Consider the following 12616-nt stretch of genomic DNA (forward strand, 5'->3'; position numbering starts at 1 on the left):
ATTAACAGCGTGCTTGAAATGCATTTTCCTGTGATTTGGCACACACCATTAAAAGAAACAGTCCTTCCAATTTATCTAAAAACCACCTCAGGATAACCAATAAAAGACACAACTCAACATCATCTAATCAGCATGATAAACACTCAAATAACTGTTTATACTTGTTTTCAGTTGACTTTTCATAAAAATGCATACTTACATTCTTAATTGTTTCCTTTTGATTGCAAAATTATCAGCTAAAGGGTTTATATTAAAAATTCTACTTGACTTCTATGTGAGAATTATTAAAAATATCAGACTGAACACCCGTTCGATTCTAAGATTTTTGGAAAGCCTGCTTAGTTAGGTACGTACAGAAAGACAAGCCTTAACACAATTTATCAAACCCACCCTCAGACACAAATAGGATGATGAGTTTTTCCTGTCAGCTTCCTACAGCATCACCATCCAATTTCCCACAGGAACTTAAAAACAAAGAAATCCTCCAGTAAAAGCAGGTTGCTAAGACCTGATATTCTTAATATTAAAAAAAAATTAAATTACATTTTGTGGTTGTCCCTTTAAGTTAAAAGGCAGTAGAGGAACCATCATTTTTTGTTAAAATTCATTTTTAAAAAGGTCTGTTACTTTGGAAATGAAAATGAATACTTTGGTAAACAATTTCAGTTTAATTCATACATGATAAAATATTAAAAAATAAATTATAGTAGAAGTTCGATTACGCAGGAGGTCTATGCTTTAGAAACTAAGAATTTGCAAGCAAAAATGGATTACCAGCAGAAGAGAAGAAGGAAGAAGCAGCTGAAATAAGGTGATGGGTTGCCAGGGAGGAAAGAGTAATGAGCAGTGAAGCTAAAAACATAAGGAAGGCCTAGAGAGGAGAAAAGGAAGAGTGTTAAGGGAAAAAAGGGAAATAAGCTTATTACTAAGCAAGTTACAAGTCAAGGAGAAATATGAAAAGAGCATCTGCAGATAAAATAAGCCAAGAAGATTAAAAAACAGTATAATAATCACAGAGCTACCAGGATGAGCAGTTATCTCACCAATCCAAGTGCTCTATTATCAGAGTAGATACAGGAGATCAGTAACAATTTGTTGCGTTATCAAAAATAAGACTTCTAAGAGAAGATGACAAAGTGTCATCTCCTTTGGCCACCTCTGATCAAATAAGCACAATTTAAAGATATTATGGACTTTTTAATGAAGTAATAATATAAGTGCTCATGGCCTTGCCTTAGAAAGGAAAAAAAGGCACTAGATTCCATTATTAAAATTCACATGCATGTGGGCTCCTGCTCAATGATTAATGGCTGTTCTGCTTTCATAAATACTTTTTTTGCCCATTAAAAGAAAAAAGGAAAGAAAAGGGAATGGAAAATCCTATCATTCACGCACTCAAATACTCACTATATGTTAATGAGAACACAATTACAATAGTGCGCATACACTAATTTTACACTATTAAAATATAATTATAGAAATTGAGACATCTCTCTTGGCAGCAAGAATTAATGTTGGAAGTATTAACACTTAAGTTAAAAATTATATTCAATTATATTTTTTACATCTATAAGCTTTGTAGCCAACCACCGTATCAAGCTACTTCAGTGTTTCCACAACTGCAGCATACTGAAGGATTCACACTTAACATAAATCTCCAACTGCCACAGGAAGATTGCTAATATGAAAAGGAAACAGAAATGTCAGAGAAAAAGTATGCACCTTAAAGTATTACTTTACATGGTATCAAATACAAGTTAGAAAAGAAAACAAGTTGAAACACCAGTAAAAAAAGCCTTTAAAATATTACATTTTTAAAACAGAAAGTGACCTACTGCTGTCAGAGGAAAACTCTGAAGCTATGGGAAAACAACTACATGAAACAGCCAGTCCTCTAGTTATAACACACTAGTTGTGACGACCCTGCCTCTGAGGGATACAGAACAGAGGGAGCATGTAAAACAAACAAAATTAAATTCTACTTTTCTATTTGGACTGGTATCAGAAAATTTGTAAGTGGAGTTACCTATTAGCACTATCATTTGCTGCTTGGATGCCGCTGTCTATTTGTAGGACTGTTTTATAATCAACGTATGCCTGTCGATACCGCTCCATAGACTCATTTGCCATTGCTCGTCGTAGAAGAGGCTTAAGGGAAAATGGCTGAAGCTCTAGAGCTCTGGAGAAAACAAAAGAAAAATGCAGGATTGAAACAGAGTAACTGAAATAATAGTAATAAAACTATTTTATGACATACACAACTATACGTAACAACTTTGTGATTTCAGATGGGCCTTACAGTAGCATAACCAAGGAAAATGGGACTAAGTGGTTTATATTAATACCCTAAATGACATGCAGTTATGAAATTGTTAGTGCTTTTACTACAACTTACTCTACTCAAATCCCTATCTTCCATCTGGAAAACTGCTTTCATCACCAAGAAAAGATTAATGTAATGGCAGCTGTTCAAGAGCAAAAGCTGTTTTTCTTAAGTCATGCCTAGATCTACGGGGATTTCAAGTATATGGTGCTTTTGCCTACATGATTTTCAGTTCTTCCTTACGTGGAAGTATGCATGTAAAAAATACATTTAGTAAGACATGAATATATACCTGTCTTTTTTTGGCTTTTAGGTTTTTGCCTGTCTTTTGTCTGTTTACTTTTCTGATCGTGTGCCTGGTCAACGCTGAGCTTGACCCCTGACACTGTCCAATCAGAACTCCTTCCAAACACCATGTGCTTTTCCAGCAATATGAAGAAGCAGTCCACAAAGGCTTTATTTATTAAAGACTACCTTTTATAAATCAATGATTCTTGCTAAAGAGAAAGAGAGATAAACTTTGAAATACTGAAATTAAGATGAGTTTAGCCAATTAGATTTCATGTAATCATAAAGTAGCTCAGGCTGAGAGGTCCCTAGTCCAATGTTCTGCTACAGGTAGGGTCAGCTCTGAGATCAGACAAGGTTGCTCAGGGCTTTATCCAGTTGGGCCTTGAAAACCTCCAAGGGAATCTCTGCACAACATCTCTGGGCAACCTGTTGCAATGCCCCACACTGTTCATGGTGAAAACATTTCTCCTAATACACAGTCTAAACCTTGTGTGGTCCAATTTTTGCCTGTTATCTCTTGTCCTCCCACAATGCACTGCCAGAAAGAGCCAGGATCCATCCTCTGGATAATCTCCTCATAGGTACTGACAGGCTGCTGTTAGGACCCCTGGAAGCCATTCTCCTCTAAGCTGAACAAACCCAGCTCCCTCAGCCTCTCCTCTCCAGGCAAGTGCTCCAGAGTTCACAACCACCTCAGTGACACTTCACCGAACTCCCTCCAGTTGATCACTGTCCTTCTTGTACTGGGGAAGCCGAAAAGTGACAGTTATCATAGATGTTGTCTAACAAGTGCTGAGTACAAGGGGATAATCAATTCCCTCAATCCACTGTCTGTCCTCCTGTTTATAAGCCCAGGAGGCTGTTGGCCTTCTTTGCTGTAAATTGGTTTTGCACCATTACTCCCCCTAAAGCTAGAGGAACAATGATTTCTAGAATAAACATTTCCAATTTCCATTTCGTAATTATGTCCAATGTTCCATTTCTATCTATGTTGCTGAATGCATTTGAAAAATACAACAACGCACAACATCATAGCCCCTACAAAACCTCTGCAAAAATGCTTGACATTCTGTAACTTAGAAGACTATTAATGCACTTTCAGGTTCCTAACATCAACAATGAAGAAAAAACCAACCAAAAATAAATTCAGAGGAAGATGACACTGCTTGAAGAATCGCATCAGTGGGAATGGAAAAACTACATTTCCAGGGTAGAATGCAAAGATAATACAGCCAGGGACCAAACCACACTACAGTACTAAATAAATTAACATTAGTGCATAGGAGCCCTATTTCACTCTCTGTACCAAGAATCAAAGGCACTCCAAATCAGAGTCTTTAGACAAAGAGAGATCCAACAGAGGATTTTTTTTATACGCTTCTAAGCCCTAAATAGCTAAAAGTTAATAAACGATAAATGTTCAATACTTATTTTTATCTCACGAATATAAGCACTACACCATTTTTTACTCTGAAATCAAGTAACCTATTTGTAGATCATCCTTTATGTTGTGTTGCCTAGAGAAGATTTAATTGACATTGCCCAATTCATGTGTGCGTGAAGTTTTGCAGTTTGGCTTTCCAGTCTCTAAATTATCTCTACTTCTGTTGTGTTCACTAAGCATCATGGCTCCTTGTGTATCCAGAAAATATGCATGACATTAAGGACACTATCATTAAATAGTAAGAAAATAAGCTTTCAATTGGTAAGAACACAAAACCCAAAACCTTTGTATTACTGATTTCAGTTGAAGTCTTACATACTTCAAACCTCCTGAATAGAAAAATGTGATGGCTGTTAAGTACGCCATCTTGTTTTACCAGCCAGCTGTCTATGGTCCTGCATCTATTTTAACAAAGTACTGTTAACAAGTCAATTTTTTCAGATGACATTTTCAGAAAACTTTTCTCTCAGGTAGAATATATACAGTAAGGCAAATACTTAGTTCATACAAAGGTACATGCCTATTTTATTTTTAGTTTTGGGGTTTAACAGTTGGGTTGTGTTGTAAAAAAATCCAACTCATTAATTAATACATTTCCAACTGTCTTGGGATCCTTTTTTGCACCTGAAGCCTCAGTCTTACTACCCCTATCTACAAAAATGTAAAAAAAAAGACATCTAGAAATACAGTAATAATTTAGTGGAAGGCAGTGTTCGGAAGTTATTGAAAGTGTCTGATCTTCTCTAACTCCTGTATCCGTAAAAGCCACGATAAGCAGAAAGGATTTTAGCTCAATTCCTAACAGCTGTGATTACTGTTTATAACTATGCCAAGTATATATTAAAAACAAAACAAAACAACAAACCAAACACAGAGAACACACACATATACACCACACATATGCTTGAAAGCAATCTCCAACACTGTGATAAGCATCTGGCTTAACAAAGCTTTTACATGTAAGTTACTACAGAGCATCACTGAAGTAAGCCTGCTTTTATATTAAAAATTTTAATCCTGCTATGCATTTCTGTGTACACAAGAAGCCTAACAACTGCCCTCACACAGGAAGACAGTAAATTAAAAGTTACTCCTTCCCTAGGTTCCATGTGATTGTTTACATAACTGACAAAGATATCTGTCATTTAGACAGTGAATCAGACTTTACTGAAGATTGTTCTAAGTCAAACTGCAATAACAATGTATCAGTTAAAATGTTTAATCATCATCAGGAATGTTGTTGTTCTACATGGAAGGTTGCAATTTACCTGTTACAATCCTGAATGCAGTCACTGCAGTTCCCTTCTTTGAGGTAACATGCTGCTCTGTTTGAGTACAAGATACTTAAATCATCTGGACTTTGTTCTCCTAAAAGAAGTTACAATTAAAACCAAAGACCATTACTAAAATGACATTCAAGAGTTAAAGACTTACATACTGTAAGTTGCACTGCAGTGATGCAGTTTGCTGACAATGCAAAGCTGTAAGGAGCTTTCCTTTATCACGTCACCTAGAATATGTAATTATTCAAACACATAAATAAATGCAAACAGCTCTGCCCCAAGGAAGTTAAAATATTATTTCACTCATCTTCCTGTGTTTTGTGTCATGTGAATTGTCTTCTACTGAAATGAAAGAATTTACTGCACAGTAACTCCTGCCAAAAATCCAGAGATAGGCTAGGTTAGTTCATTTGTAGTTCCTTTAAATAATCTACACAACAATCCTAGATATAAGGTATTACACTCACCTAGACCAATGACATATTCAATTGCTTCCGAGTATTTAAGCACAGCTTCTCCAAACTGTCCACTCTTAAATAACTCGTTTCCTTCACTTTTTAGTTTTGCTGCAGTAGGAGGAAGTGAAGTAGAACTGCCACCACCAGCCGACTGAGACCCTGCTCCATGCGATCTGGAGAGCTTCTCAGCTTCAGGGCTTTCACTCTTTCGATCACTGTGTAAATAGCCATTAACTTCACCTTCATGGTCGAACAAATGCTTTTGTGGTTTTTTCTCTGATGTGCCTTTTTTTAATCCGCTGTCAGTGGATTCCTTCTGCTTCTGTGTCTCTCTGTCCTCCGCCTTACTGCCTCCTCCTTTGCTATGAAACTTTCTCTGCGCGTTCCCCATTGCAGCTTCCTCCGGAGCCGCCTCTCCTCTCACTGGCACGCCAATTTCTACAAGGAAGTTAGTGAGCTGAGTTAGAGCTTGCATCATCAGAAGAAACTATCGTCCTGGCAAAAGAGGGGTGTACAGCCAAAGAACACGGTACCAAATCCTTCAGGCATCCTAATGTTATGAAGATTTATTTGCCGGAGAAAACACTTCCAAGAACACAGAAAAATACTTACTTACAAAGAACTTGCAATTATTACTGAGAAGGTATTACTATGAAATCTCATTTCTCCTTGCTGGGCACATTGTGAACCCCTGTTCTGTAGTGTCAGAATGGTACAGAGTTCACCTTTAAATTAACTCTTTAAATACTGGCTATTACAATACAGATACTTTGATTTTCCATGACCAAATCAAAATGCTTGCATGTTAAGATTAGAACACACAGCTAAGAAACCAGCAATGTTGCACACTTCAAAACTCTCCTCAAATATAACATAGAATAGGAAGGTTAAAAGTTTATAAATCATTCTCAAAAAGGTTTCATTTAAACATTTAAACACAATGTCAAAAAGCCTTTTATAGATACTTCTGATCATTCAACTTGCACTATTATTTATTACTAATGAATCAGGAAAAATCATACAATAAGGGTATTGGATATTAACATATATATTCCTTATTCACCTGAATTCCTAACAGATTACCACCACAGTATTCAAATATAGATTTCTGCAGAGAGCCTGACTCTTGATACTACCAGTCACACAAAGGCAACTCTGTGTTTTGGTACTATTAAGATGCTGGGTTTTCACCTTCCCTGAACTTGATGTGTTCATCTGTCCAACAGAATTTTTTCATGCCTTCATATATTGGAGTGATACTTCCAATTGACTCAAACTAAACTTCTGAAGTTGATTGAATATGGATGAACTCCAGGCTGTTCCAAATTTCAGCAACCATTTTTTTAATGCACAAAATGTTACTGAAATCAAACTGAACAGGATGGGAAAGCATAACATTTTTAAAAACAATAGCTTCTCTAGTGCCTAATAGACAAACCTCCAAATGCCTCCTTCCTAGCTGTGGTCTGTGTTTTGAAATAACGTGTTTAATAATAAGTTCATACTCCACAGTGGCAACAATGATAGGATAAATCTCTTCTACCCACACAGACATTTTTATAAAACTTAAAGTAAATTATTTATATTTGAGACTTCCATCCATCCATCCATTCATCCATCCATCCAATTTGGCAGTGCCAAACATGCCAAAAAGATTTAAAGTCTATTTGGTGGGAAGGATGAGGGTAAAACGCTATCTGGGCAGATGAATGAAGACTGTAGTAGTATAATAATAATTTCCCTAGGATACATGCTAAACTACTTTCATTTTACATCCACCAAAACAGAGAATACTCTGTACACCTTCTAGTAAAAAAACCTAAAAAACCATTTTAAATGTCACAGACAAACAGGTGATAGGACAAGTTTTTAGAAAACACAGTGAAACACTCTCAAAGAGCATTCCAACTGCTAGAGACAAAGAAAAAGCAAGAAAGGCAGATAATGTGTGATGTGAATGTCATTAATGTGAATGTCACTTCCTGAATACAAGAGAAAATTTCCTGAAGATGAAGTGCACAGAACCAATCCTGGATTAAACAGGAAACATTTATAGCATTTGGAGTCCCCGTGAAAATAGGAATACTCACAGTTAACTTGTTTAGCTGTCAGGTTATGCTAATTGCCTAAATATTTCTGGACTGAGTAAACACCATGCACAAAATTGTACAGATATATTTCTCAAATCTAATTCTCACTGTCTTTCAGTTTCAGTGTTTATAACAAACAATATTCCTGTATTGGTCTCTACAGAGAAATGTATTCATGAAAGCAGTATTCTGGGCTTTGCCTTAAAAAAAAAAAAAAAAATAAAAATTGGCACTTACGAACTTTTCTTAAAAAAAAAAAAGTATACATACATTATAAATTCCAAAGAAAAGTTAAAGAAAGGTACTGAAAAGTATGGACAGGATTTTGACCAGAATGACAACAAATACAAACTAGAAAGAATTTTAATTCATGTTACTACTAAAATAACAAACTTAAAATGGAAGGACTGTCAAAACAAAAGCTACTGAATACTCCAAAAAGAATATTTGACTTTTTTTTTTCCTAATGGATGACATTGTCTTTCATTTAAAATTAATTTCCAGCTACACAAAGTATTTATCCTCCAGAAGCACGGCACAAAAGTAATGGTGGCAGAATGAAAACCAACACATCTAAGCTCAGTTCACAATGAATTCACCTATTATGAAGCCAGGAAAAATTTTCAAGTCTTTTATCTGCTCTGGACTAGCTACATACGAAGGCAACTGGAATGGTCCAAATCTCCACAGATTAATTTTTAATAATTTTAAATATTTTTTTGCTTTTTTGCCACACACGGTCAGTAAATATCTGTTCTGTATTATGTGTTCTTGGTTTAGCTGATTGAGATTGTCCCTGGATTGTTTTGAGCCAGAACATATAATGAACAGACTTCTCAAATAACTCTGATCTCTGACTACTTATCAGCAGTCTTTGTTTATAAAGAATGAAAAAAGATTTACTGGTCAGCATTTATACTGACACTGTAACTGAGGGTTTTTCTTAACTTCAGGATATTCATTACAAGTACAATTCTAGAGTGAATTTGCAATGCTGTTTATTTTAACATGATCTAAATTTTCATATTGCAAGCTTGCAGTAGAGCCTAAAAGCCACAGTAGGTTGGGTCCCATTGTGCTACACGCTATACAAATTAATTATAAATGAGAGTTCCTTCTTCAGAGAGTTTACAATTCTAAAAAATCAAAAATAGCAAATGAACAAGCACACTGGAAAGAGGATCAAGGAATACAGAATACTATTATATTGGATAACAAGGTGGCCAAATGTCCTCATACAAGACCTCATCAATAAGGCTTCTAACCATAAGGAGAACAGACACAGTCAATTATTCAAGGCTACAATAGCAAAGAAACTTCCTATTACAGTAAAATTCTAGTCAGAGAGATTACTACAAATTAAGATTTGGATAGGTGCGAATTCATATATGGCAAAAAGGCCAAGTGAGCAAGGATACAGAGCAGCCAGTAAGCATTAACCAGCAGATAACATCTTAATTATTTCAGAGCCTCAGTGGCAGAGTAGAGCAGAAAGCAATACCAGGAATGCCGAAAATACAACAGCAAGCACAACTGATCGCTTGAGTAGGAAAGAGATCTAATTGTCTCCTACCCAATATGCTTTGCTTCTCAACAAATCAGAAACTTAAAAATGCAAATCTAAGACCTTACTCACTGTTCTCTGTGAAAAGCCATGAAATGTTAACATACATGTTGAAGAATTATCTGTAACATCAAATAAATGTTTCATTATTCCACATGGAATAATGCAAGGAAAAGTAAAAACGTAAAGACAAAGAATCCAGTTTTATTTGAAGATGTCCATTTCATAAAACATGTTTGGAAAATCAACAAGAGAAATTCAAAGACTGTTATCAACCCCTATTTGTTTTGGAAAGCTGTAAATCAGTCATTACTATGACAGCGCCATTTATTTAAGGGCAGAAAGCCCATTACTTCAGAGAAATCACGATACATGGTCAAGACCAGTTGAGAACGCAGTACATGATTCATCAAGGATGCAGAAAGTTTTTGTACCTATTCAGCTCCTAACAATATTCCCAGAAAAGGACAATCTAGTGAAAGAAAACAAAGTCACAAGATTGTGGACTGATATAAGGAGATGCTCTTCAATCTAAGAATGGTTCCAAATCACGCTACTGTCATGTTCAATGACAAAGACCTTAATTTGGTGCTATCAAGTAGAAAACAGACTGGAAAAAAAAAAATCACAAAATAATTCTCTGTAGCCAACTGCTGTGGCATGAAGTAAATTTAATACCACATAGGCAGCAAAACTAGAAGTCAGATGAAGGATTTAACATAAAGGAAAAAGAGGTGCTCTGATGCTTCAATACCATGTGTCAGGGTACCAAACCAGCAATCTCAAGGTGCACAAAACAGGAGGATACATACAAAAATAAAAAAATATATATCCTGAATTGGGAAAAAGGTCTCATCCAGAAGAAGAATATTCTCTTCACCTCTAAAGTGTAATACATAAACCATGTGCAGCAGGTGCACCCACCCTGGTAAAGACCAAAACCCTCGACCTCTCCCTAGTGACGGCTGTCATGTACACACTTCGGTCGAAAGGCAAGGCCCTCAGCCAATGAAACACTTTGGTTGAAAGAAACTTCTCGACCCTTAACCAGATATGACCACAGATCAGATTTGACTAGGATATAAATGGAGTCCTGCCTGGGGGCTAGTTGAGTCGGTCCTCCTCAGAGCAGCGGGTCTGCAGTTGGGGACTCTCCCCTTAGTTTGGCACGCCACCTAAGGAAACTCCTCGAGGTTGAGAGCCCTCGCCTTACAGGGTGAGTGATTGCGCATTCTGGGTCATCATTTCTAAAACTTAAGTTTAAGCTGTGTAGTATTAATTCCGTTTGGCATCTTGAACCTGTAGTTTACTAATGTTTGTTGGAGTGTTAAGCGATTTTGATCAGAAGAAATTTCATTCCTACTTTATCACCTGTTAAACGATTTCGGTTAGAATAAATTTTCTTTGAGTTTGTCACCTGATTAATTTGATTTTGTAAGCCTCCGCAACACCATGCACAAAGAAAACACTCTCTAGGCAATATCTTTTCCCACGGTCAACTCACAAAACGTAGCTTTGTCTGTTATGAGGTTTCTTGTATGTGCTTGAAGTACATCTTTTAAAGAGAGATCTGTTGTCAACTTTAGCAGTAACAGGTTGAGAAATAATAATTTTAAAGCTAACTTAGACTTTATTTGTTGAAATGCACTCTCCTTTTTATGAATAAATATTTACTAAATTTCAGAACTGTTTACTACAATATTTTTTTAATTATTGTAATAGATCAAGTAAATACCACACAATTCAGCAAATTTTTATGAATTAAAAGGGGCTATTTAAAATTACATATCTTTAAACCATATTTATCACTTGAGATTATAACTTCTATAAACAAGTCAAAATATCAGGCGCTTTGTCAAGTACATACATGATTTTTAGTTTTACAGTGCCTGAATACTAGTTTTTACAGTCTCTAGGATGTAAGCAATTTTCCATTTCTATTGTACAAAAAGGATTTTATTTACTTTTGCTTTCAGTTACATAGAAGATGAAGAGAGACTATACTCTTTATTTAGACTGTTTGTTCAAAGCTGAGAAATCAACTCTTCAGAGCTAAAGAAAACAAAATATTTTCTTCCAATCTCTATAAGTTTAGTAGGAATGCATGAGGCTTACCAACTAGAATGTGAAATAAATGTGACTGACTGGACTACATGGACTACTGGACTGACTGTGACTAGAGGACTAGATGTATAGAGAAGATGTGTAAGATGCTTAGTCTATTTATTGCTGTTAGGTTCACAGAACATATCAGATTTATTCAATAACTGAACTGACTTTGTATTTGTTTCCAGTTGTACTTGAAAACACAGAGTAATCTATGAAGATGCTTGCCTCCTAAATCTCAAAAATACTTACGTATATCGCACGAATACGTGACTGACGTCAGTTGACAATCTTCCTTATGTATAAAAGCCTAACCTTTCATCAGTGGAATGGGAGTCTTCCTATGGAGCTAGAAGGCACTTAGTCATCTGAATGCTCCCAATGAAAAGCAACCCCAAATTAACTAATATTTAAGGCTAGGGACATGATCCATCCTTTCTTCCACGGTTTTAGCTGAGGAGACTTCGTGGCTACCTACTGATTTTGAAAAAAGTACTTTCCTTAAATTTGTGTGCAAATAATGCATTATTAAATCACACATGTACAGTCTAATATTCACAAGTTGGAAAACCCACAGACTGATTTAATTTCAAGAAAAAGAACTACATAGGCCACGGAAAACACAAAAGTCACAGTTGTCATGCCACATTACCTTAAAGAAGCAACAGAAAGGAGAAAGGGTAGAAATCAATCTAGGGATGTTGTTCTGTTGCAGGTTGGAGCCCCAACATGCAGCAGAATCTAAGAGCAACCTGCCAGTGCAAGCCTCAATAGCCCCTGCTGCCTCACTTCCTCCTACAAGTCATGTATTCTGATTATGCCAGTAGCTTCATCTCGGCAGTCTCGCAGTTAGTCACACACTAATCCAGGAACGGGAGCTGCACTTCAACTGCTTGTAAACTATATGCAGTACAAGAATTACAGATTGTTTACCTCTAATATATACTTTTGGAGCACACAGATGATCTCTTACATTAAAAACCAAAAAAAGATTGACAGTTTTCGAAACAACAAAAAGAAAAACAAATCACATGCCACTTGATCATTTTTACAGCCT

At 36.0% G+C, this 12616-nt stretch overlaps 1 protein-coding gene across 1 annotated transcript in view; it reads right to left on the bottom strand.

Moving 5' to 3' along the window:
• SPAG1 (sperm associated antigen 1) overlaps positions 1 to 12616 on the bottom strand; it is a 45652-nt gene that overhangs the window by 14034 nt on the left and 19002 nt on the right. The window contains exons 10-12 of the mRNA XM_050892694.1: positions 5809 to 6237; positions 5327 to 5426; positions 2027 to 2179 (exon numbers count right to left, since the gene is read on the bottom strand). Of these exons, the coding sequence (XP_050748651.1) occupies positions 2027 to 2179; positions 5327 to 5426; positions 5809 to 6237 (682 nt within the window). The remainder of the gene's footprint in view (positions 1 to 2026; positions 2180 to 5326; positions 5427 to 5808; positions 6238 to 12616) is intronic.

Source organism: Gymnogyps californianus, chromosome 2, assembly GCF_018139145.2.
Source record: "Gymnogyps californianus isolate 813 chromosome 2, ASM1813914v2, whole genome shotgun sequence".
Classification (NCBI taxonomy): Eukaryota; Metazoa; Chordata; class Aves; order Accipitriformes; family Cathartidae; genus Gymnogyps; species Gymnogyps californianus.